At 36.2% G+C, this 27,197-nt stretch overlaps 1 protein-coding gene across 3 annotated transcripts in view; it reads right to left on the bottom strand.

Annotated features, from left to right (window-relative positions):
- Positions 1-341: 341 nt before the first annotated feature.
- Positions 342-27,197, bottom strand: part of LOC106067375 (uncharacterized) — a 28,606-nt gene continuing 1,750 nt past the window's right edge. For all 3 annotated transcript variants that reach the window (XM_056026903.1, XM_056026901.1, XM_056026902.1), the window contains exons 2-11: positions 24,943-25,101; positions 24,654-24,819; positions 21,935-21,978; positions 21,744-21,780; positions 19,329-19,396; positions 18,357-18,448; positions 16,539-16,584; positions 6,878-6,994; positions 5,801-5,892; positions 342-4,723 (exon numbers count right to left, since the gene is read on the bottom strand). In XM_056026903.1, the coding sequence (XP_055882878.1) occupies positions 4,516-4,723; positions 5,801-5,892; positions 6,878-6,994; positions 16,539-16,584; positions 18,357-18,448; positions 19,329-19,396; positions 21,744-21,780; positions 21,935-21,978; positions 24,654-24,819; positions 24,943-25,083 (1,011 nt within the window). In that variant the 5' untranslated portion in view covers positions 25,084-25,101 and the 3' untranslated portion in view covers positions 342-4,515. The remainder of the gene's footprint in view (positions 4,724-5,800; positions 5,893-6,877; positions 6,995-16,538; positions 16,585-18,356; positions 18,449-19,328; positions 19,397-21,743; positions 21,781-21,934; positions 21,979-24,653; positions 24,820-24,942; positions 25,102-27,197) is intronic.

Below are 27,197 nucleotides of genomic sequence, written 5' to 3'. Positions count from 1 at the left end.
CGTGGCCCACCCATGCGGGACACCACGAAAAAGTCATGGAAAGATAACTCTTTTATTTCTGCTAGTCGGACTAGAGTTACCTCACGTAACTTTCGCGGCGACAGAGAGCACTGCTCAGAAAAAAAAAAGGGGGGGGGGGAAGAACATCTTTCTCTTTATACATTCTCTATTTGACTAGCCTACATTTATGTGTGTATTTTTTTTACACACGTCAATATCTGGTGTCATTAAAATAGTTGCATTTTTTTTCTGTAGCTTAAATTTGTTTTGATTTTGCCCCTTCGTATTGCCAATCACACACATATTATACAGTCACATACAAAATAATAACGACGAGGTGATGATTAATTCACATAAAGTATGAGTTTTAATAACTGTGTGAATATTAGGAAACACGTTAACAGATGATTAGCCTGTAACGTCATCTTATCTTATATAATACAGACGTTACTTCAAAAACTACACGAACACGCTCACACACACACCATTATATATACATAATTCAATTTATAGTATAATACAATGGAAGTTTCTAGAGGGGATGTAGGCCTATATTGTAGGCATTTACTTACAAAAAAAAAAAACCCACTATAATCAGGTTGTACATCAAACCTATCGTAAATACCGTAGACCAGTGTTTCCCAAACATTTTCCTTAACGGAACACTTCGTACAGTCTGAGTAGGCCTATAATTGAGCAGAACACTATGCTCATTTTTTTAATGTTTTTTTAAGGAGATTAGTTAATTATTTCAATAGTTTGTGAAGTACACCTATTCAGGCCTGGCGGAGCACTAATATGGTTCCGAAAGCAACACAGTTTGTGGGAAACACTGCAGTAGGCCTATTATAGATAATTAGAGGTACTAAATGTGAGTCATCAATATGTCTCGACTACACTTTAAAAAAAAATAAATTCTGTAAAGAGTAAACGGCTCTAAAAGGCTACCTAGGCTGTCTGAAAGGGGGACTTTTTTTTTCTCCATTATATGGACATCTAGATCTAGGGCTAACACTAGAACTTAAGTTCTGATTTAAACTCTCAAAGAGTCTCTCTAGTCTAGATCTACTTCTAGATTAAGAATCTAGATGTAATCCATATTAGGTTTACGTAAAAATAGAAGCAACGCTTATAAACTTCAATGAAATTAACGCAACTTTAAATTGATTCAGTTATACGGTAATATGGCTGCATGCATGACTACGCCGTGTTGACTCTAGACCTAGATATAGTCACCAGCCAAATTTACATTTCTTTATTTTTTTACTTTGAAAACTTATAACGGGCAAACTAAAGTTTTCCCAGTGTGGCCAACAAGCTAATAATTCTTTTATCAGGAATATACATCAACTGTTAATTTTCTAGAAAAGTCGTTTTTGAGATCAGCGTTCAGGTTTCATGAATGTGAGTGACTTAAATAGGGTATTGTAAAAAAAAAAAAAAAAAAGCAAACACACCAATTTGTCTCAAAATATTGCTAAAATATTTTTTTTTTACTCTTTTAATACTAGAAATAAAACAAATAATAATCATCATAAAATAAACTTAATGATAACAACCACTTGCAAACATATAACTTTTAATAATTAAAAATAAATAGAGGTTTAAATTATACTGAACATTATTTTTGCTAGTTAAATTATTTTGACATTGAAATGACTTTTTTTTTTTACTGACCCACAAATTAAAAAGTAGAATTTCATCACAAAACAAAAATTCCTGCTCAGTAATGAAGGACAGTGAAATAAAATATCTGTTTTTTTGTGAGGTTTTACAGACTTAATGATTTTTTTTTTTGTCTTCTACTCTTAATTTTCATGATAACCTTTAAAATATATTGTAGTCGGTCATTAATATTTAAATAGGTAATTAATAAAATAAATTATGGCTTTCAATGTTTCATGTTTATTGTCTACATAATTTTACTTAAATAAACAATTTTATTTGTTCTACTGCAGTTTGGCTAAATTTAAATATGGTAGCAACAGCATCCAATCACACACACAAAAATGAGCCTCTACTAATACACACACACACACAAATAATAGCTCTAAAAAAAAGAATAGTTTTATAGATAAAATTTTTAAGGCTACTTATTTTGAAATTTAAAAAAAAAATATATATTACATAAATAAAAAAAAATAATATTAAATGAAGATTTATGGCACTTAAAAAAAATACAAATAGTAGTCATAAAAATAGTAAACAACAAACAACTTTTCAAATTCTCTAAATATTTTCCCTGCCCCGAAAGTTTACTTACAAATAAAAGCAATAATAAATCCGATTGACGAATGTACAAAAATTCAGTAGAATTTATCTTGCATCATATAGCTTACAAACATCCTTTCAAATAAGAAAATAAGTCTGCCCTTCATGTATCAACAAATTAACATTTTAAAAGATTTAAAAACAAAGTCTGATAAACATTTTAATGTACATAATTAAAACAGAAAAAAAGATAAAAATCATTCACATCAATCAATGCCACTAATCCATGGCTAAAACACAACACCATTGGGTCATTTTTTTCATATTATTACCCAAACATCTGAAAAACACAAACAAGTCAAATATGAAATGCTAGGACGTAATTATCTTCTTTTTTTTGAAGTAATGGGAAGCGTGGTCGAGTGGCTAAGTACACTTGAACTTGGCTTGACTACCTATGAAGGGGGGCTCGAGGATAGACACCTGACTTGAGTAGAGTTGTGTTTATAGAGCACCTAAAGGCAGCATGGAAAACCTTCTCCCAGATACCCCCCCCCCCCCACACACTTCCCCAACTGGTCCACAAATGAGATTGGACCATAGCGCTCTGAGCATGCTATAAGCATGAAAGTAGCGCTATATAAAAGCTATTATCATTATTATTATTAATGTCTGTAATATATAAGATAAGAAGATAAATAATATGATAACAATCGATAATAGAGCTAAAAAAAGAAAAGAAAGCATAATGTAACAGCAATATGAAAGTATATATCTGTATTATTTATCAAATGAATTTCCAAAGTAGAATCAGATCTTTCAAGTTTTTAAAACGAAAGAAGCCATTTAGTTAAACCAAAAACAAACTATTTAATGATCAAATCATACAAATTCTTTCTTAACTACATTTCACACTAAAAAAAATAAATTTAGCTGTAAAATAGTCGATTATATCAACGTGTAAATACAGCTCATGTTATTAAAAAAAATATATATACACTCGCTTTCCTTGGAATGAATCATTCTAAAAATAGCTGTTTATCTCAAAGTAAAAGCTAAATCTTTAGGAATGATAACATCCTTTCAAAATTTGTAAGGGTGAAAATTGCTTACCACATACAACAGCCGAGAACTAGATTACCTCTGTTAAACACCGGGACACATAATAACAATAACATTTGATTTTATTAATCAACAAAAGAAAAGAGTCAAGACTTTGAGCTGTGATAAACCAAGCACACTAGATGATGCTCATACTGTCTACAAAGTGGCAGTACCAAAAGTGTATGGACTGAATTTGAAATTTACACAGAGACATAGGCAGTAAAGTAAAATGTAACAATGAACAGCTACTTTGCAAGACACAAAGAAGGCAATAGAATTCGTTTCTTCATAATATTATGCCAAGAAATAGATGTGTATGATAGTACATTGTATTACACTAGGTTCAATGACAATCTGCGCTAAGGTTACTTCTTTAACAAATTTCAATTCAAACTGTCATCTAAATAGCCCTGAGTGTGAACCCTGTATGCCGTCATCAACTGCCAATATAAAGGAGGACATTATACTCTTCATTTTTAAAGGAAACTCTTAAACTTAGACAAATTAATTGTAAAAACAGAATTGGCAACTAACATTAGAATTAAAAAAAAACAACTCTCTGGTACTTTCATGATGAGGCATAATATGCTAATCCAACCCCAAAAAATGCTAAGCTTCTAAACATACTATTTAATTAATTTGCTTTTTTCCCTGAACTGCAACATCAAGACCTGTGATGCGGCAATGAGTTGGTCTAACCTGCTCGCAGGTTGCAATGTCACAGGTCAGTGTTCGGGCCTTCTATAACGATTGGTTAAATCCACAAGAAGTCAGCTATGTGATGCACAGTAGTCATTGCAGGACTGAATACAGCCAAGCTATCTTGTGCAATCTGATAGTTCTATTTTGTCTGTTAGGCTTTACAATTGAACATCATCCAATTTTAGTTTTAAGTAGTTATATTGATAAAGTTCTGTTTTATAACTTTGGGTTTATTAAGCATCTTGAGCCTTGATTATGTTGCTTTATAAATTGTTATCTTATTATTGAGCAATGAGCTTTTTCGCAAATAAAATGTATAAAGCAAACTGAGAATTTTCAACATTATTCCAAGGATACAATTTGTCAAGTAAAGGAAATGCAACATTTATTCCAAGGATACAATTGATCAAGTAAAGGATAAGTCAACATTTATTCCAAGGATACAAAGGAAATGACATGATTTGAAACACAAAAAGAGACAGAAAGCTAAACTTCAGTTTATAAAATTGGATTCTTAAACATTATTTTCACATGTGAAGGTTTCTTTGATAAATCCTCAACGCCATTGTCTAAGTGAAATTGTACAATGTCTTCAAGAGTCTTGCATATCTTCTCAGCTTTATTAATGAAATAGTAATCCACCTTTTTAGGATCTCTTGAATCTGGTCTTTTATGAACTATGAGTGTCTTGACTTCACCATCATGTCTACAAAAGCAAAAAAGAAGTCAAATACTTTGTCAACAGTCAATCTTTCTAATAGGCTGCAGGCAAAGTATACAATAAATTGTACTGACCTTTAATTATTTTATTTAATGCTATACGTTTAGTCACATTTAATTTAACCATAAAGCACTTTTTACATTTTAATTCTTATAATAATAATAATAATTTTATTTATAAAGCACTGTTAAACAAAATGTAGGCTCAAGGCGCTGTAATAACATTACAAACACAAACACGACAGCTAAATTGACAATTAATCTAAAAAAGTTTTTAACACATAGGTCTTAATGTTCTTCTTAAAAGTGGTGTAGCATGTTGTCTGTCTGAGATCAATGGGGAGTGAGTTCCAAACCTTTGGTCCGTGCACTGAAAAAGCCTACAGACCGTAGCTTTTGAGGGAGAAACTTGGCACCACTAAAAGCGTTGAGTCCACTGAGCGCAGGGCTCTCCGGGGGAAATATGGAGTTATCAGTTCACTAAGGTACATGGTTGTATATACACTGATGACAAAGTGTGGCGACCTTGTAATCGATTCTCGCTTTCACTGTTAAAGATGATCCTTGTTAAACAGGATGAGGGAGGATGGCACGGGCAGAGTTTAAGCCCTGATTCCCTCAAGATGACAGCTCGTAATGCATACATCCAAATAGTTAGGTGATTAAGCATGCAAAAACAACGAATACGAAGCTTACAGACAGGGAGTTTAATGGTGCAGAATTCAATGTGTGTGAAACTAGTTTTATAAGAGTCCTGATTAACAACTATACCATAGAACATTTTCAAAAAAAGCTTTAGATGTTTATGGATTCCATTCAATATATTTCTTTATATAAAAAAACAAAATGGTACGCATTTAGATTACAACACCCCCCCCCCCACCCACCCCCAGAAATCTCACTTATTTTGAGCATAATAAAGACCATGGTGAGATTGAATTTTGAATAAAACTTTCATTTTTGGAATCTTGATGTTAAAGACACACAGACAGAAAAATCACTAAATCAAAAACAGCTTTAAGGGTCGGTGAAAAAGAAAACAGGAATAAAATATATTTCTTACGTCACACAAATGGCAGGTCTTTTTTTATTGCGCCAAAACCATAAAATATATTGCCCAGGCATTCCAACATTTCGTTTAAGCAAATGAAGAACCTAGAATTGAAAACAAAAATTTGTTTAAATTAACAAAAGAAGTTTGTGTTTTCATTTAAACTCACGAGTCCATTGTTTGATAACCATTGTGCTATCAAAGACCAGTTTTTTTTAAATATTTATGAGCATTTATGAGCATGATGGTGACATGATTTCAGACCTAGGAACCTATTATAATATTTGTTATTAATACTTTCCAAGCAGAAAGAACTAACTGAATCTGTGGATTAACAATTAAGTCATAGGTAAACTTTATGCGTGGATATCATAATTTATCTGCTACTAACTATCAATAGGCACAATCCTAATGTTCCCTACATACAATATGTAAATTTAAAACATGATGGCCAGCAATCACATGCAATGCCGGATGTAGACAGAGAGATGGACTAATTGACCATCACAATTATTTCTGGCAAAGGAGTATATTCACAATTACTGAAGATAGCAAACTTCCAATTAATTCTTGTTTAAAATTGTCTATAACTAGGTGCTTACAATGTGCACAATTATTTAAAAAAATGACTTTACATATTAACAGTAAAAGACGAGTATCTTCATTTAGATATAATTTTCATAACACCATATTGACAAATCAGGAAACTTGCTTATAAAAGTTTGACAGATGGACAGACTAAATGGAGGGGGCTGCTAGAAATCATTCTTTGTCACAAATTTTTCATAGCCAATTCTCTTTGTAGTGCTTTGTGAAAGCAGAAATGGCGATTAGGGTTAGGGGGAGGAGTGTCTTAAAAATATAAGTTTTTGCAAAGATTCAAACTTAAGACCATACACCTTGGTAGCCAAGCACTTCACCACTCAGCCTTATATATACTTTATACATACATATATATATATATATATATATTTTTATAAAGATAGTAAGTAAGTGCATTTCTATCTACTTATTCAACTCTTGACTTATAGATTCAAATACTTCATGAAAGAAGAATCTCATTTCAATAAAGAAGAAGAATATTAGTACTTCTCTGTCTTCAATATCTGGATGCCATCCACTGAAACCTCCTATGGCATCCACAACTTCTTTCTCTGTAAAGTTACGCTCCGGGATGTCTGATACAACTTTCACTTTTCTTCCAGCCTGGAAAAAAAAAATGGAAGTTAAAAATAAAACTTGATTATCAGTTCAGAAAACAACAGAGCTCCCCCCTTTTCAGACCTATCCTTCTATGTGGGGGGCAGATGATGTAGAGGTCATTCGTTTCTGTGGCCCATGGTTACAGAGGGTGTCGTGGCCAGCACAACGACCAACTGCCTTTACTTTTCCCCAACTAGTGTCAGGTACCCATTAAAGCTGGGTGAGTTCTGAGGTGCCCTTAAGATCCACAGCGCCACCAAGTGACTACAGATGTCTCACTTTATTTTGTTTAATAAGTGTTTATTAAAGGCAATTTGACATAACAAAGCTGGTTGCAATTTAGCTGTCAAAGTAACATCATCCGTGTCAAAACATCAAGTTGTGTTTTTTCCTTGATTGAGTATATTTTCTATTGCAATAATTATTATTTCATTCTTTTGTTCTCCCATAAACACAATGAAACTCAAAATGAATAAACGGCAGAACAATATCAAGAAAAAAAAATCTAAACACTTAAATTAAAAAAACTAATTATAATAGCACTTCTTATAGAATCACAATTTTGAAATCACATAGATTTAAATAGCCAAACCATAATTATGAATTAAATAAACAGATTTCCTCAACTTCTAGATCACATTCTTTACATAATGTTCCCCTCTACTATTAACATAATGTTCACCTCCTATATTAACATAATGTTCACCTCTACTATTAACATAATGTTCACCTCTAATATTAACATAATGTTCACCTCTACTATTAACTAACTCCTGAATAGTTTCCTCATAAGATTTTATTCTAGACCTCAAGAAAGCCAGACATTATTTCTAAATTTTTTTCAGGATGTTGAAATGTTTTATAATTTTCAGATGTTTCATCCCTCCTGCAGGACAAAAGGGGATGACAGCAGGAAGAGTTCAAACCTGGGAACATCGAGACTTTCAGGATCATCAAGACCACTGACAGTCTAGAGCCCATACTGCATGACTAGTCAGCCATCCACACATCACAAGCTCAAGTAAGTTGTTTCCCTTTGCTTACCCCGTAGTCTGTGACAATCCCCATACTAATAATGATATTTTATTGGCACATTGGCACAATTTAGGCAGTCGTTTTTGATTTTCTTATCACTGCCAACAAACATAATGTAAGCTCAAAGTGATATCAGAACATAAAACATGAGAGTTAAAAATTGCAAACTGGTAAATAAGTTTTCATTTTCAACATTGAGGTCTTAATGTTCTTGAATATAGTGAAGCATGTGGTTTGTTGGAAAACAAGTGGGAGCCATGGGAGCCAGATTCAAACCTTTGATTATGTGTCACTTTAATGTGAATAAAAACACACAAAAAATGTAAAAAGCATTTGTAGGAGTTATATTGCTAATTTCAATGGGTGAACTCAATCTCTTAATCAACATTATTAAATTATAAGATAAAAAAAACAACAAATTGTCAAATCCAAGTATAAATATCCAAAGTATCTTAAGGTTGCTAGCTATATACATCAAAAATCAGTCCACAGAAGCAATAATCCATAAATGTACTAGAGAGCTATGTGAAAGAAATAATTGCAAATGAATAACTACAATTAATATTATGCTAAGAAGACTTCAACTGACAGAGAAGACTTCAACTGACAGAGAAGAAGACTGCAACTAACAGAGAAAAAGACTGCAACTGACAGAGAAGACTTCAACTGACAGAGAAGAAGACTGCAACTAACAGAGAAGACTGCAACTAAAAGAGAAAAAGACTGCAACTGACAGAGAAGACTGCAACTAACAGAGAAAAAGACTGCAACTGACAGAGAAGACTGCAACTAACAGAGAAAAAGACTGCAACTGACAGAGAAGACTGCAACTAACAGAGAAAAAGACTGCAACTGACAGAGAAGACTGCAACTAACAGAGAAAAAGACTGCAACTGACAGAGAAGACTGCAACTAACAGAGAAAAAGACTGCAACTGACAAAGAAGACTGCAACTAAATGAGAAAAAGACTGCAACTGACAAAGAAGACTGCAACTAACAGAGAAAAAGACTGCAACTGACAGAGAAGACTGCAACTGATAAAGAAAACTGCAACTGACAGAGAAGAAGACTGCAACTAACAGAGAAAAAGACTGCAACTGACAGAGAAGACTGCAACTGACAGAGAAGACTGCAACTGACAGAGAAGACTGCAACTGACAGAGAAGACTGCAACTGATAAAGAAGACTGCAACTGACAGAGAAGAAGACTGCAACTGACAGAGAAGACTGCAACTGATAAAGAAGACTGCAACTGACTGAGAAGAAGACTGCAACTAACAGAGAAAAAGACTGCAACTGACAAAGAAGACTGCAACTGACAGAGAAGACTGCAACTGACAGAGAAGACTGCAACTGACAGAGAAAAAGACTGCAACTGACAGAGAAGACTGCAACTGACAAAGAAGACTGCAACTGACAGAGAAAAAGACTGCAACTGACAGAGAAGACTGCAACTGACAAAGAAGACTGCAACTGACAAAGAAGACTGCAACTGACAAAGAAGACTGCAACTGACAGAGAAGAAGACTGCAACTAACAGAGAAAAAGACTGCAACTGATAAAGAAGACTGCAACTGACATAGAAGACTGCAACTGACAGAGAAGACTGCAACTGATAAAGAAGACTGCAACTGACAAAGAAGACTGCAACTGACAGAGAAGACTGCAACTAACAGAGAAAAAGACTGCAACTGACAAAGAAGACTGCAACTGACAAAGAAGACTGTAACTGACAGAGAAGACTGCAACTGACAGAGAAAAAGACTGCAACTGACAGAGAAAAAGACTGCAACTGACAGAGAAGACTGCAACTGACAAAGAAGACTGCAACTGACAAAGAAGACTGCAACTGACAAAGAAGACTGCAACTGACAGAGAAGAAGACTGCAACTAACAGAGAAAAAGACTGCAACTGACAAGACTGCAACTGACAAAGAAGACTGCAACTGACAAAGAAGACTGCAACTGACAGAGAAGACTGCAACTAACAGAGAAAAAGACTGCAACTGACAAAGAAGACTGCAACTGACAAAGAAGACTGCAACTGAGAGAGAAGACTGCAACTAACAGAGAAAAAGACTGCAACTGACAAAGAAGACTGCAACTGACAAAGAAGACTGCAACTGACAAAAAAGACTGCAACTGACAAAGAAGACTGCAACTGACAGAGAAGACTGCAACTAACAGAGAAAAAGACTGCAACTGACAAAGAAGACTGCAACTGACAGAGAAGACTGCAACTGACAGAAAAGACTGCAACTAACAGAGAAAAAGACTGCAACTGACAAAGAAGACTGCAACTGACAAAGAAGACTGCAACTGACAGAGAAGACTGCAACTGACAGAGAAAAAGACTGCAACTGACAGAGAAGAAGACTGCAACTGACAGAGAAAAAGACTGCAACTGACAAAGAAGACTGCAACTGACAAAGAAGACTGCAACTGACAGAGAAAACTGCAACTGACAGAGAAAAAGACTGCAACTGACAGAGAAGAAGACTGCAACTAACAGAGAAAAAGACTGCAACTGAAAGAGAAGACTGCAACTGACAGAGAAAAAGACTGCAACTGACAGAGAAGACTGCAACTGACAAAGAAGACTGCAACTGACAGAGAAAAAGACTGCAACTGACAGAGAAGACTGCAACTGACAGAGAAAAAGACTGCAACTGACAAAGAAGACTGCAACTGACAAAGAAGACTGCAACTGACAGAGAAGACTGCAACTAACAGAGAAAAAGACTGCAACTGACAAAGAAGACTGCAACTGACAAAGAAGACTGCAACTGACAGAGAAGACTGCAACTGACAGAGAAAAAGACTGCAACTGACAGAGAAGAAGACTGCAACTGACAGAGAAAAAGACTGCAACTGACAAAGAAGACTGCAACTGACAAAGAAGACTGCAACTGACAGAGAAAACTGCAACTGACAGAGAAAAAGACTGCAACTGACAGAGAAGAAGACTGCAACTAACAGAGAAAAAGACTGCAACTGACAGAGAAGACTGCAACTGACAGAGAAAAAGACTGCAACTGACAGAGAAGACTGCAACTGACAAAGAAGACTGCAACTGACAGAGAAAAAGACTGCAACTGACAGAGAAGACTGCAACTGACAGAGAAGACTGCAACTGACAGAGAAAAAGACTGCAACTGACAGAGAAGACTGCAACTGACAGAGAAAAAGACTGCAATTGACAGAGAAGACTGCAACTGACAGAGAAGAAGACTGCAACTAACAGAGAAAAAGACTGCAACTGATAAAGAAGACTGCAACTGACATAGAAGACTGCAACTGACAGAGAAAACTGCAACTGATAAAGAAGACTGCAACTGACAAAGAAGACTGCAACTGACAGAGAAGACTGCAACTAACAGAGAAAAAGACTGCAACTGACAAAGAAGACTGCAACTGACAAAGAAGACTGCAACTGACAGAGAAGACTGCAACTGACAGAGAAAAAGACTGCAACTGACAGAGAAAAAGACTGCAACTGACAGAGAAGACTGCAACTGACAAAGAAGACTGCAACTGACAAAGAAGACTGCAACTGACAAAGAAGACTGCAACTGACAGAGAAGAAGACTGCAACTAACAGAGAAAAAGACTGCAACTGACAAGACTGCAACTGACAAAGAAGACTGCAACTGACAAAGAAGACTGCAACTGACAGAGAAGACTGCAACTAACAGAGAAAAAGACTGCAACTGACAAAGAAGACTGCAACTGACAAAGAAGACTGCAACTGACAAAGAAGACTGCAACTAACAGAGAAAAAGACTGCAACTGACAAAGAAGACTGCAACTGACAAAGAAGACTGCAACTGACAAAGAAGACTGCAACTAACAGAGAAAAAGACTGCAACTGACAAAGAAGACTGCAACTGACAAAGAAGACTGCAACTGACAAAGAAGACTGCAACTGACAGAGAAGAAGACTGCAACTAACAGAGAAAAAGACTGCAACTGACAAAGAAGACTGCAACTGACAGAGAAGACTGCAACTGATAAAGAAGACTTCAACTGACAGAGAAGAAGACTGCAACTAACAGAGAAAAAGACTGCAACTGACAAAGAAGACTGCAACTGACAAAGAAGACTGCAACTGACAAAGAAGACTGCAACTGACAGAGAAGACTGCAACTAACAGAGAAAAAGACTGCAACTGACAAAGAAGACTGCAACTGACAGAGAAGACTGCAACTGACAGAGAAGACTGCAACTAACAGAGAAAAAGACTGCAACTGACAAAGAAGACTGCAACTGACAAAGAAGACTGCAACTGACAGAGAAGACTGCAACTGACAGAGAAAAAGACTGCAACTGACAGAGAAGAAGACTGCAACTGACAGAGAAAAAGACTGCAACTGACAAAGAAGACTGCAACTGACAAAGAAGACTGCAACTGACAGAGAAAACTGCAACTGACAGAGAAAAAGACTGCAACTGACAGAGAAGAAGACTGCAACTAACAGAGAAAAAGACTGCAACTGACAAAGAAGACTGCAACTGACAAAGAAGACTGCAACTGACAGAGAAGACTGCAACTGACAGAGAAAAAGACTGCAACTGACAGAGAAGACTGCAACTGACAAAGAAGACTGCAACTGACAGAGAAAAAGACTGCAACTGACAGAGAAGACTGCAACTGACAGAGAAGACTGCAACTGACAGAGAAAAAGACTGCAACTGACAGAGAAGACTGCAACTGACAGAGAAAAAGACTGCAACTGACAAAGAAGACTGCAACTGACAAAGAAGACTGCAACTGACAGAAAACTGCAACTGACAGAGAAAAAGACTGCAACTGACAGAGAAGAAGACTGCAACTGACAGAGAAAAAGACTGCAACTGACAAAGAAGACTGCAACTGACAAAGAAGACTGCAACTGACAGAAAACTGCAACTGACAGAGAAAAAGACTGCAACTGACAGAGAAGAAGACTGCAACTAACAGAGAAAAAGACTGCAACTGACAAAGAAGACTGCAACTGACAAAGAAGACTGCAACTGACAGAGAAGACTGCAACTGACAGAGAAAAAGACTGCAACTGACAGAGAAGACTGCAACTGACAGAGAAAAAGACTGCAACTGACAGAGAAGACTGCAACTGACAAAGAAGACTGCAACTGACAGAGAAAAAGACTGCAACTGACAGAGAAGACTGCAACTGACAGAGAAGACTGCAACTGACAGAGAAAAAGACTGCAACTGACAGAGAAGATTGCAACTGACAGAGAAAAAGACTGCAACTGACAGAGAAGACTGCAACTGACAAAGAAGACTGCAACTGACAGAGAAGACTGCAACTAACAGAGAAAAAGACTGCAACTGACAAAGAAGACTGCAGCTGACAGAGAAGACTGCAACTGACAAAGAAGACTGCAACTGACAGAGAAAAAGACTGCAACTAACAGAGAAAAAGACTGCAACTGACAAAGAAGACTGCAACTGACAGAGAAGAAGACTGCAACTGATAAAGAAGACTGCAACTGACATTGAAGACTGCAACTGACAGAGATGACTGCAACTGATAAAGAAGACTGCAACTGACAAAGAAGACTGCAACTGATAAAGAAGACTGCAGCTGACAAAGAAGACTGCAACTGACAAAGAAGACTGCAACTGACAAAGAAGACTGCAACTAACAGAGAAGACTGCAACTGACAGAGAAGAAGACTGCAACTGACAAAAAAGACTGCAACTGACAAAGAAGACTGCAACTGATAAAGAAGACTGCAACTGACAAAGAAGACTGCAACTAACAGAGAAGACTGCAACTGACAGTAAAGACTGCAACTGACATAGAAGACTGCAACTGACATAGAAGACTGCAACTGATAAAGAAGACTGCAACTGACAGAGAAGACTGCAACTAACAGAGAAGACTGCAACTGACAGAGAAGACTGCAACTGACAGAGAAGACTGCAACTGATAAAGAATACTTCAACAGATAAAGAAGACTGCAACTGACAAAGAAGACTGCAACTGACAAAGAAGACTGCAACTGACAGAGAAGAAGACTGCAACTAACAGAGAAAAAGACTGCAACTGATAAAGAAGACTGCAACTGACATAGAAGACTGCAACTGACAGAGAAGACTGCAACTGATAAAGAAGACTGCAACTGACAAAGAAGACTGCAACTGATAAAGAAGACTGCAACTGACAAAGAAGACTGCAACTGACAAAGAAGACTGCAACTGACAAAGAAGACTGCAACTAACAGAGAAGACTGCAACTGACATAGAAGACTGCAACTGACATAGAAGACTGCAAATGACATAGAAGACTGCAACTGATAAAGAAGACTGCAACTGACAGAGAAGACTGCAACTAACAGAGAAGACTGCAACTGACAGAGAAGACTGCAACTGACAGAGAAGACTGCAACTGACAGAGAAGACTGCAACTGACAGAGAAGACTGCAACTGACAGAGAAGACTGCAACTGATAAAGAATACTTCAACAGATAAAGAAGACTGCAACTGACAAAGAAGACTGCAACTGACAAAGAAGACTGCAACTGACAAAGAAGACTGCAACTGACAGAGAAGAAGACTGCAACTAACAGAGAAAAAGACTGCAACTAACAAAGAAGACTGCAATTGACAGAGAAGACTGCAACTGACAAAGAAGACTGCAACTGACAAAGAAGACTGCAACTGACAAAGAAGACTGCAACTGACAGAGAAGAAGACTGCAACTAACAGAGAAAAAGACTGCAACTGACAAAGAAGACTGCAACTGACAAAGAAGACTGCAACTGACAGAGAAGAAGACTGCAACTAACAGAGAAAAAGACTGCAACTAACAAAGAAGACTGCAACTGACAGAGAAGACTGCAACTGACAAAGAAGACTGCAACTGACAAAGAAGACTGCAACTGACAGAGAAGAAGGCTGCAACTGACAGAGAATACTTCAACAGATAAAGAAGACTGCAACAGATAAAGAAGACTGCAACTGACAAAGAAGACTGCAACTGACAAAGAAGACTGCAACTGACAGAGAAGACTGCAACTAACAGAGAAAAAGACTGCAACTGACAAAGAAGACTGCAACTGACAAAGAAGACTGCAACTGACAGAGAAGACTGCAACTGACAGAGAAAAAGACTGCAACTGACAGAGAAGACTGCAACTGACAAAGAAGACTGCAACTGACAAAGAAGACTGCAACTGACAGAGAAGACTGCAACTAACAGAGAAGACTGCAACTGACAGAGAAGACTGCAACTGACAGAGAAGACTGCAACTGACAGAGAAGACTGCAACTGACAGAGAAGACTGCAACTGACAGAGAAAAAGACTGCAACTGACAAAGAAGACTGCAACTGACAAAGAAGACTGCAACTGACAGAGAAGACTGCAACTGACAGAGAAAAAGACTGCAACTGACAGAGAAGACTGCAACTGACAAAGAAGACTGCAACTGACAAAGAAGACTGCAACTGACAAAGAAGACTGCAACTGACAAAGAAGACTGCAACTGACAGAGAAGACTGCAACTGATAAAGAAGACTTCAACTGACAGAGAAGAAGAGTGCAACTAACAGAGAAAAAGACTGCAACTGACAAAGAAGACTGCAACTGACAAAGAAGACTGCAACTGACAGAGAAGACTGCAACTGACATAGAAGACTGCAACTGACAGAGAAGACTGCAACTGATAAAGAAGACTGCAACTGACAGAGAAGAAGACTGCAACTAACAGAGAAGAAGACTGCAACTGACAAAGAAGACTGCAACTGACAGAGAAGAAGGCTGCAACTGACAGAGAATACTTCAACACATAAAGAAGACTGCAAATGACAGAGAAGAAGACTGCAACTAGCCATTGCGTCATTTAGCTTAAACAAACTCAAATGTAGAGAAACCATTATTTTAATCAGTTATAGTTTTAGCTTGCATTAGCTAACACTTTTAGTTTCTATATCAAATGATAATTCTCTTAGGAGTGTTACAGAGACAACTAGAGTCAGATTTGTCAAATGCTTCACTCAGAAATGAAGATTATTGTATTCTAGCCCTTCCAGTAGGAAGTGATCATCTTCTTTTTTGAAGTAATGTCTGTATTTTATAAGATAAGAACTTGTAATCGTTGTGTCAACAGTCTAAAGTGCATGCCTCATGATCAGGAAGCTTATCATAGATGTCAAGGCACAGCACTCACAGAACAAGGGGAGGTAAACATAACAAACTGTGCAGACGTGAGGACAAATACTAAATAATGAAATGGCTTCTTTATTTTTTAAAGGTCAAGAAATACATGTCAATGGCAGATGCTGTAAGGTGATTAGAAAAACATTGATTGATGGACATTTGAGGTATTGGGATAAACAAAAGCATGAAAAGCTAATACAATCATGATGTTATAATGTCACTGAGTTTGAACCAAGAGAAATCTCAATGAAACAACTACAAGTAGAAGAAATATCAGATCAAACTTGGTGGAATGTATAGACAAGCTATTTCATATTAATAAATGAAAATTAAAATTCATACCAGAGCTGGAAATCCACCTTCAGATAAGCTTCTGTTCAAAGCCAGCCTGTGAGTAAAAATAAAGTGAATAATAATAATAAACAATACTTTCACATAAAAAAAGGTGCTAAATAGCTGGAAAGAGGTTTTTTTTTCCTTTTAATAAACTGTAAGTTCCCAAAAAGGGCACATGTCTGTTATGGGGGTGATCAAGGTAAGATTAGCTTCATGCTAATTAAGACATCTTATTGCTGACAGCAGTTGGGTGATATCCAAGTTCCAGTTATTTTCATGTTGATGCAACTCATGTTGTCCAATCTAATAATATTACACAATATTGTTGACCAAAATCGAAAAAAAAAAAAAGTGCCCCCCCCCTCCACTCACTTCATTCCTACTGAAAAAAAATACAGACCTGACAAGACACTGTACTTTTCTAACAATACATAATAACACAACAAAGACGCCCTACTGGCTGAACGTTACATTTATAGGACATCCATCCATCCCAGTGGCGCTACAGCCCATGGAGGGCTCTGGCCTGCTTCAACACATCCCTCCATTCAGATCTCTCCTGAGCCTTTTCATCTCCAACATTTTTACATTTATTTACAGCGTTTAATATCAAATTCACATAAACCAAGATTCCATTGTTTAATTTAATGAGTCAAATGCTATAAAAAGACATGATGGCTGTCTGACTATGGGGTATGCACTTTAGACTGTCTGCGTGATGGACCCAAGCTGGAATCCCACCTGCCTTCCCCTCCTCTGCAAGAAGTTTCTTAAGGAACATCCAAAATTTAATCAAATAGAGTGTCACATGGAGAAGTGTTAACATGATATTTTTGTACACATTGGCTTCTGTTATCTTCTTATTTATATACAAAAGGGTAAATAATGTTGGGAGATTAGAAATGAAAAATTTTATTTAGCTACCCCTACCAGAACTTCTGTATATAGAGCAGACAAGCTTATTTCAGGGGTACAATTATTGAATCCATAGGACTCAAGCCTCATGTGAAGTCTTTTACTATGAATTTAATATTGACTTTGATTTATGATATGTATTATTGCTAGCTATCTACTGTAGGATTAAATTGTTCTATTTTGTAAAGAGGAATTTTTTTTTGTTTGTTTGTATCCACACAAACTATCTTTCTAATATTGTTTATTAGAAGTTTCAAGGCTGAGATAATCTGAGAAAACAGGACAATAAGATGGGAGAGTGGGGTCCATTGAACAATTAACTTGATCAGTATACTTGAAGTGCCATTTCGCCCTGGCATAGAGAAAAGTTACTGGCAACAGATGGCCTCTGAAAAAGACATTTGGAGAGCTATCACAAATTCTACTGGGCATACATTTGAGACCCATAGGAAAAGCACTTATTGAAGACAGGCAAAAAAGACAGAAAGAAAACTTAATAGACCGCCAGCAGACAATGGCAGGTCTCAACTGGGTTTGCGTAGTCATGTGAAACATGTCCATAATCTTCTGAAGACATTGCCACTAATTAATACTTGAAGAACAATAATTAAGAATCCTTTAACTATTAAAGATTTGAACTAAATCTTCATGATAAAAGAGCCAACAGCCACTTACTGGACAAGAAATTAAGAAGTGATTTCAAATGTTAGCTAATTGGAGTTTAAGTAACTAAGTTCAATCCACTTTGTTTGCAAAAAAAAACAAAAAAAAAACTGTTTGGTCTCATTACTGAAATAGATTAAAAAAAAACAACTCAAAAAACAAATTCAACTTTTTGTGGCATCAACACAAGCCAAATTATATTTAAAATTATGAGATATATGAAAAAACTCTTTTACAGAATCTTACCCCGCTCCTTCATCCAATGCTTCTGCACCCCTTACAGTTTGTGAATAATCAGGATCAACTGGATCTATGTAGTTGTCATGAGACCGGGTATTCTAAAATACATTTCAGATAGAAATCATTACAGGAAATAAAATTCTCAATACCTGATAATAATTATTTTTCAGAATTAATCATTTGGTTTTAGGGAGAGGGAGTGTGGCAAAGTCCATCAACCTTCACATAGTGTGGTCTAGAAACTTCTAGTTCACTCCCGTGGGGTATCCCGAAAAGAGCTTGTTTATATAGCAAGTCCTCCTGGTCAACCACTGCTTGCTTGCATGGTTGGGGGAAGCAATAAGCTCTGGCTGACATAGGCATTGAACACTAGTCTGAGGTAAGGACTGAGTGTGTCAAGTTTAGAACAAATACTGAAACTAATCAGATGGTGCCCAGGAGACTATTGGAGGATCGAACATACTCAGATATGTAGCTGGTGGTATACAATAAAAGGTTTCCTGCCCCTACTCTACTGTTGAAGACATGTTTTTAGGAAATGTAGACTAACTGTAGTCTTAAAATATGAACCAGAAGGTGACATTTATCATTCACATTAACCTTTCAAAAATAATTAGATCAAACGAATGTTTAGAACATAAGTGGCCTGCACAACGACCATGGCCTTTTCTTTCCCCAACCCATGTCAGATACTAATTAGATTTGGGGGACTCAGAGGCATCCTAAAATTTCTGCAATTCAAAATCCCAGACTTCAAAGAGATTTGAACCCAAGACTGCTTGGTTCAGAAGCTAAGGGCTTAACCAGTAAAGCCCCCTTAGAACATAAATAGTTTTAAAATTTAAAAAATATATACACACAAATTTTTGAAAACAATAAAAATTTAAAATTTTATAGAATTTTATATTTTCTTAGATTTATAAAACTAATCAAATATTTCTAAGCAATCTTAAAATAAATAATAAAAAATTCATTTACTACTGTTGGAGAATCATGTTCCAAGCTCATACTAGGATTCGAAGGAGACAATTCACTTATTGCTGGCCCTGGGAGAGACATTTAACAAAAAATAAAACATTTTCTAGAGAAAGAAGTAACGTCTGTATTTTATAAGATAAGATAAGATAAGATAAGTAAAAAATTTCTAAAACTCTGTTTAGTGAGGGGTTTGAGAATATTGGCAATATTTAATATAACATTCATCTTGATCAACAAGTAATATTTTGCCTATCTATATTTAGCTTATCTTTAGTGTTGATAATCGTTCTTCGGTTTGTAGCTCCAGACAGCTAGCACAGCTGAACCAATGTAGGTGCATTAATTTCTTCATTTTCTTACTAAACAAAATACCAATAATAGTAACAGAAACTTAAATAAATTTCTGCCTAATTGCTTCCTGAATGAGGCCAACATTTAAATACAGACTAAAGGGCCACTGGAAAAGTTTCTTTAAACTTCTGGACTTGCGAAATTGCAAAACAAGTAATTTCAAGCTGGTTCTGACAATGTATTTAATTTATTGTTTTTTTTTTGTTTGTTTTTTTTTTAAATCCAACGCACAAACACACTATGTTTTTCTCAATAGGAAAAAAAAGTAAAACAGTTGATATGCTGTGTGGCCTCTGAAAGAGACAGATGGAGAGGTCTCATGAAGATTGACACACATTTGAGACCCAAAGAAAGGCTCTTGCCAAAGAAAAAGGCACAGACAATAAAAGGAAAACTTAAAAAGACCCCTCCAGCCAACAATGGCTTTGTCTGCATTGGGTGTGGCAAAATATGCAGGTTGCAGCTGGGTTTGCATAGTGAGCTGAAATAACGCACTCATTATTAATCTTTAAAACCAAAGACAAGATAGTCAGATGGAAATTTAATTATTTCTTTAACTTATGATTTACAGATGTTCCTTCAAAGAAGAAAATAATCAAAATTTACAATCTATTTAATTAATTATTTTTTCTTTTATTTATTCAAAATCTTAGGATCATTTTTCTCATCTTAGGCACATTTTCGCATAAGAGATATGTTCTTTGGAGACGACGCAGCGGTGGTGGCACACTCACATGAGGAACTTCAGTTACTAATGTCGCGCTTCTCTCAGGCCTGTAAGGAGCATGGCTTAACTATTAGCACAATGAAAACAAATGTTATGGGACCACCTGCTACAGCACCACCCTCCATCCTCATAGACGATAACAAGCTGGATGCCGTAAATGAATTCTGCTATCTGGGATCCACAATTCAAGATGACCTGTCTCTAGAAGAGGAGATAAAAAAAACGCATAGGGAAGGCTGCCTCAACCTTCGCTAGACTCAGGTCAAAAGTTTGGAAAAACCAGAAGCTCACTACAGTGACCAAAATGGAAGTCTACAAGGCATGCGTTATGAGTACACTGCTGTATGGTAATGAATCATCGACCACCTACGCAAAGCAAGAGAGAAAACTAAACTCATTCCATTTGCGATGTCTCCGTAGGATCTTGAAAATCACTTGGAAAGAAAAAGTGTGCAATACTGAGATCCTTGCACGAACAGGTATTCCCAGCATCTTTACAGCTCTCAGACAACGCCGCTTGTGCTGGCTTGGACATGTTCGCCGGATGGAGGACAAATGCATCCCGAAAGTCATCCTCTATGGACAACTCATGACTGGCACATGAAAAACTGGTCGCCCCCACCTCCGTTACATAGATGTAATAAAACGGGACCTCAAATCAGTGAACATCAATATTGACAATTGGAAAGACATAGCTCTAGACCGCACCAGATGGAGAGAGACAGTGATCAAGAAAGCTATGGATAGCGAAAGAACATGGGCCTCAGCACTTGAAGAAAAACGGACAATGCGAAAAATGGCCAGCTCCTCTACCACCGAAACAAAAGCCAGCTTAACCTGTGATATTTGTGGATGGGAGTGTCTCTCCAAAAAAAGGGCTCCACAGCCACAAGAGGAAGTGTGTGAGATGAACCATAGTCATTCTACGACTAAAGGATGCCAATGATGAGGCACATTTTTCTCTATAGCCATTTATGAAATATTTATATTTTGGAAGAAAAAAATATATTTGTCAAATAGAAATTTATTTTAAATAATTGCATTTTGATGAATTTTTTCAATATGTAGGCACAGATGAGACTGTGTAGTCGCATGAAATACTCTACTCCTAATTAATCTTCGGACTCAAAAAAACTTATTATTATTATAATAGTATGGAACTTTATCTCAGTCAATAACCTAATTAGGAGAGCTTAAGTTTGATAAATCCCTACATTAAAAGAGAAATTTTAAATAATGTATACTGTAATTTTAATTATATATTTAAACACAACTTGAAAAAAGCAATCATTTACCATTTAGAATTGTATAAAGTTAGTAGGAAAAAAAAAACTTACTTCGCTCGGCCCAAGTGGATTCTTGCTGTGGGAGAAGCTAAGGAGAAATAAAATAAGAGAGAAAGGAAATATTCTATTGGTAAGATATATACACAAAAAAAGATTCAATGTTGTTTATATTGAGTCAGAATAATTCTTTTCTAATTTGAATATGAATTTTTAATTTTAAAGGAAAAATTATTTATAATTACCTCTTTTAAATACTTTTTTTGCAGTAATTCTTGATCAAGTTCATCTGCAACATTTCATAAACATTGTGATCAAATATAAATTCTATTACATTCTCCATATCTCAAAAAAAAATTTGTAGTGCTTCCAAAAGCATGCGTCTCAAATCGCCTCTGACAACCCATCTACCTGGTCCTCACGTGTGGCTCAGATATGGGGTCTGGCAGAAGAAGAGACAAAGGGAGTAACCTTCACCTAAACCAGTAAGCTTGGGACAGGAGGGGCTCTTTATCCTTGGAGCCCACCTAGAAGAAAAAAAACTCTGATTTCTAATCTCTGCTGTCTTGCAGCTATACCCAAACATGGGAAAGGCTTCATGCAGGAGTCAACCCTGAGGAACAATCAGGAGCTACACCCTGGCAGAGACAGCAATGCAGCTGATCCCAAATTGTATTGCTTTGGACACATCAGCTGGTTGGACATGGGAGGAACTGCTGCGTAGGTGGCATTATTCCATCTATAGCTAATTCCCTGGCATTCATCTCATTTCTATGAGATGATTTATAAAAACTATGCATCAGTAGTGCTACATTATAATTTTTAAATAAATCTATAATTAGGATTTTTTTCAGCCTACTGTACAAAGCAAACTTATCTTCATTCATTTCATACATACATTCATGAAATCATTAAAAATAAAGTTTAAAAAAATGTTTTTTTGTGAACAATTCTTGTTGTATTGTCAAGCTTTTTTGTGTTTTTTTTTCTCTCTAGTATCAATACACAATACCACTTTACGGAGCAGAGACCTGGAGAACCACCATCACCATAATGGAAAAAAATCCAGGTATTCATCAATACCTGCCTGAGGAAGATTCTTATGATCGCTGGCCAGACAAAATCTCGAATGAGGAACTGTGGCAAAGAACTAAGCAGCAGCCTATTGAAGTAGATTTCCTTCAGAGACGCTGGAGATGGATAGGTCACATCCTTCACAAGCCTGCATCCAACATAACAAGGCAAGTCCTAACCTGGAACCCCCAAGGAAAGGGGAAAAGGGGGACGGCCCAGGAATACATGGTGCTGCGATTTGGAAGCAGATGCCGAGCAGATGGGCAAGACGTGGGGACAGTTGGAGAGACTTGCCCAGAACCGAGATGCCTGGGGGAAGCTGGTTGGTGGCCCAAAAAGGGACCACAGGAGATGAGATAATCAATGCACATCAAAATGCTTATACTTAGTTGACTTGATGTTGAAATAAAAAAAAAAACTTATAACATTCTAATAACATTTTCTTTTGTTTATAAATTTTTCATTTTTCTTGACAATAATTTAAGATTTTTTTTTTGGCATGAGATTAGTATTTTTATGGATAGTATGGTTGAAGATGGGCTGAGAAATTATTGCCTTTAAAAACATAAGAATGCTAAATAGACAATGATGACCAACAGCCATTAATGAAATATCTTGTCCAAAAAAAAAATGAATTTAAAAAAAGCAATAAACATATATCAAATGATGGCTTCTTTTTAGGACTGGGCATGGTATTTCTTGAAACCCACTCCAGAAATCGACAAATGTTTTGACTTGCTAGGATGCAGCACCATAAAGGCCAAAATGTTTAGACAGTGTGGTCATGTGACAACAGCCACGAGCCTTTATTAAAACAAAACCACCCTAAAAAAAGGCAGAGTACCTGGTTAATGAGATAAATAGAAGTAAAAAGAAAGAAACTGTACATGACATAAACTATTAAACCCAGAAGTTAACTATACTAGATTCCCTGAAAAGAGCTAAGGAACAAAGCAGAAGGTAAACATTTGCGAAAGAGTCATCAGAAGCCTCTCTGTGGCATTTTACGTTTCGAGAGATGATCTTTTCACTTTGCAACTTCTTGAGTTTGAGTTTTTAGGTTTTTTTGGCACATCGGCACACTTTAGGTCATGTTGTGCCCGTAATCCCTCAAGGGTTACTATCCCTTCATAAGTTGTGAGCTCTAAAAAATGTTCCCCTAATATCCTGGTATCTGGGGCAATCAATGAGGATATGTTCCACAGTGAGATGAGAGTCACAGTACTCACAAAGTGGGGGCTCCTCTCTCTTCAGCACAAAGGAGTGTGTGATGTAGGTGTGGCCAATCCTAAGTCTGGACATGGTCGTGCTTCCACACCTTGTCAAACCCTTAGATGTGGGCTGCCACCTGACATCCGCCACAATCTGTCCGAGTTTGTTGTGGGTCTCAGCCTCCCACCAATTCTGCCACTCTTGATAGGTGGCAGAGGCAATACCCTGTCTCAGGTCTGAGCAGGGTATTTGGGTTCCTGACACCGTTTGATTTAGGGCTCTCTTAGCTTCTCTGGCAACTTCTTGTGTGATTAAAGAGGCCAATCTTTGATACACAGTTGCGGTCACAGGTTGGGCATATGTAATTATTAAGCGCTGTTGCATTTTCACACTTTTTTCTACCACTGTTGTGTATGGCATCTACAGTCCGGGATCCTTCCTTCAAGCTGGCTCTCCATGTGGTCCAATGCCAGTTTTTCCCAGCTGTTAGTGACAGAAGCACCTCCAAAAAAACACTGTTCTAGAATATGCAAGGAAAGGCACACACACAAACACACACAAAACTTAAATGATAAGCTGATAACATTCATGTTAAGAGACAAACAATTATGTAGTCAAAATGTAAATCATTTGTTTACTTAACAATGTAAAATATTATTTTGTTAAAAACACATTTACCTTTCATTGCTTGCAATTGCTCAGCTAGAAAAGCTTGTTTTACAGATGGATCTCGTAGAACTGACAAAAGGCATTTGAACCAGTTTGCATATCTTGAGAGAAAGTCCAAAAGTTGGCTTGCGCCTTCAAAATTGCCTTTATTATTACAAGACGTTTTAATTAGGTCCTAGGAATAAAAAATACATGTAACAAACACTATAATAGTTTCAACACTAACAAAAACATCAATAGTAAAGTCATTTTAAAAAAATTGAATAAAAAGTTTTTTTGAGTGCTAAGTACTACTTACTATATCTTTCATTGTAAGAACATTTGGATCATACTTGTGAAACACATAGAGTACATTGAGAGGTAACACAGTGGTTTCAAAGGCTGTGTGAATTTTCTGAACAAAACGTTTCCTGTATTCAGGATCACTGTCATTGGCCATTTTGTAGACTTAACAGATCTGTAATTAAAAAAAAAAAAAAAAATAAAACATGCAAGCTCAGAAACTAAATTTATTTTTAACCAATCAGCTTTCATACAAAGTAAAAAGTGTTTTCAATGCATAATACATAAAAAAATGGACGTGCCTTTAATTGAAAGAGATTCTATCCAAGGCAAAAGACAGAGAGGAATGGGAAAAAACAGTTGACTAGCTCTAGATCAAGGTTCAATAGACTAAGAGATAGGTGAAAGCAAAACTTGACATCTCCATGGTGAACGCTGCAGGAGGAAATAGATCTTTTCCTCAAGTTGAAAATTACAAGTTTACTTTGTGGAACAACTCTGGACTGAATGGGCAGCTGTTTGAGAAAAATATTCATAAAAAGCTAAAAAGATTCTAGACATAAAAAAAAAAACGCTTTGGGTCAAGATTTTGTGATTTTACCATCACACAAGAGATACAAAGCACAGATAACAAAGAAGACAGACACAAAAACTTTTTTTCCACATGCAATCAAATGATTAAATATAAACTATCTGGTAAATTATGAGTGAGTCTTGTGTGAATGTATATTTTGGTTTTCTAAAGTGTTTTGTTTGGTGTAATGCAAAAATTGTAAGACAAATTCTTCTTATGGATAATAAAGATTTTTATTATTATTTATTTCTACAAGTTTCCTTCATAAATGAGGATTATTCAATCCTAAAACAAATTTTTTCCTGCATGACAGCAAGAAAGAAATAAGCTGTATGTTAATATATTGCTTTTTTTTCATCTTGTTATGTTCTCGTCTGTTAATTGAAGAACTTTTGAACAGCCTGGCCCAATGCCCCATATTATGTTTCAAGTAAACTGTAAAATTCGAGTTCTGAGTTTCAGATATTAGATTTTACAAGAGATTTGTTAATGTTGCTTAGTAACCACAATATTAATAGTAAAGTAAGTACGTAAAGTTTTCCTTTCAGAATTTGTGATCTATGGGGCAGATGATGTAAAGGTCATCTATTTTTGTGGCACATGGTTAATAGGGTGTCAAGTGGCCAGCACAACGACCAACCACCTTTACTTTTTACAACGAGTGTACTGTACCCATTAGAGCTAGGTTGACTCAGATTAAAAATCACAGTGTTCACCAGGATTCGAACCTGGGTCCATCGGTTTGGAAGCCAAGGGCTTTTAATTATAAGGCTCAGCCACAGCGCCTCCCACAATACAAATATAATAGTTAAAACATTTACACAAATTATCAATGGTACCGTATAAATTATACAACATAATTTATAAATAAGCCTACAGATCAAAATTTTAACATACATGGAGAATCACTAACAATCATTTCAATGTTGTTTTTTTATATATTTGAAGATTATATGTATAAATAGATTCACCCATAATAATAATAAAGCTTGTCTCCATAGATTAATGACAAATGCACTATTTCCCCGCTATACATAGCCCCAGCTGCACCCTACATATTTTGCCACATTCAGTGAAGGCATAGCCACATATACATGACACTCCCCTAAACTTTGGCCACAGAAAGAGATGACCTTTACATCATCATGGTCTGAAAGGGGAAAACTTTAGGGCCCACTGGTATCCCCACTGCAACTACTTTTATATGTATTATTAGCCCTTACCCTACCTAGTTTAATTGTAAGATGTCCTACAGAAAGATAAAACTAAGACTAATAATCTTTATTCTGAAGAAACAAACATTAATTTGATGTCTCTATCTTACATCTAAATAATTTGTTTTAACTTGAGCTGATCATCAATAGCAATTGTTGTTAAGTTTGATTGCATTATTGCATTTTCATATTTACATCTAAATCTTATCTTATATAATACAGACGTTACTTTAAAAAAGAAGTTGATTATGTCCTATGCATCATGCATCTAGTCATGCATGTTAACCGATGACTTAAATTCTGCCAAATCACTGGTTTTCCTGCCTAGCTCAGGCAACCCATTCCATGCTCTAATAGCACTATATAATAGGGAAGAAGGAGCATTTGTACACATTTGTCCTAGCTTATGGAACGAGGAAGATGCCTTTATATTTGTGTCTTTCTGAGTATTTTATTAGATTTTGTTTTTGTATTTGAAGGTTA

Source organism: Biomphalaria glabrata, chromosome 4 (assembly GCF_947242115.1).
Source record: "Biomphalaria glabrata chromosome 4, xgBioGlab47.1, whole genome shotgun sequence".
Lineage (NCBI taxonomy): Eukaryota > Metazoa > Mollusca > Gastropoda > Planorbidae > Biomphalaria > Biomphalaria glabrata.
The sequence above is the reverse complement of the archived record's forward strand: the minus strand, read 5'-3'. Positions and strand labels throughout refer to the sequence as shown.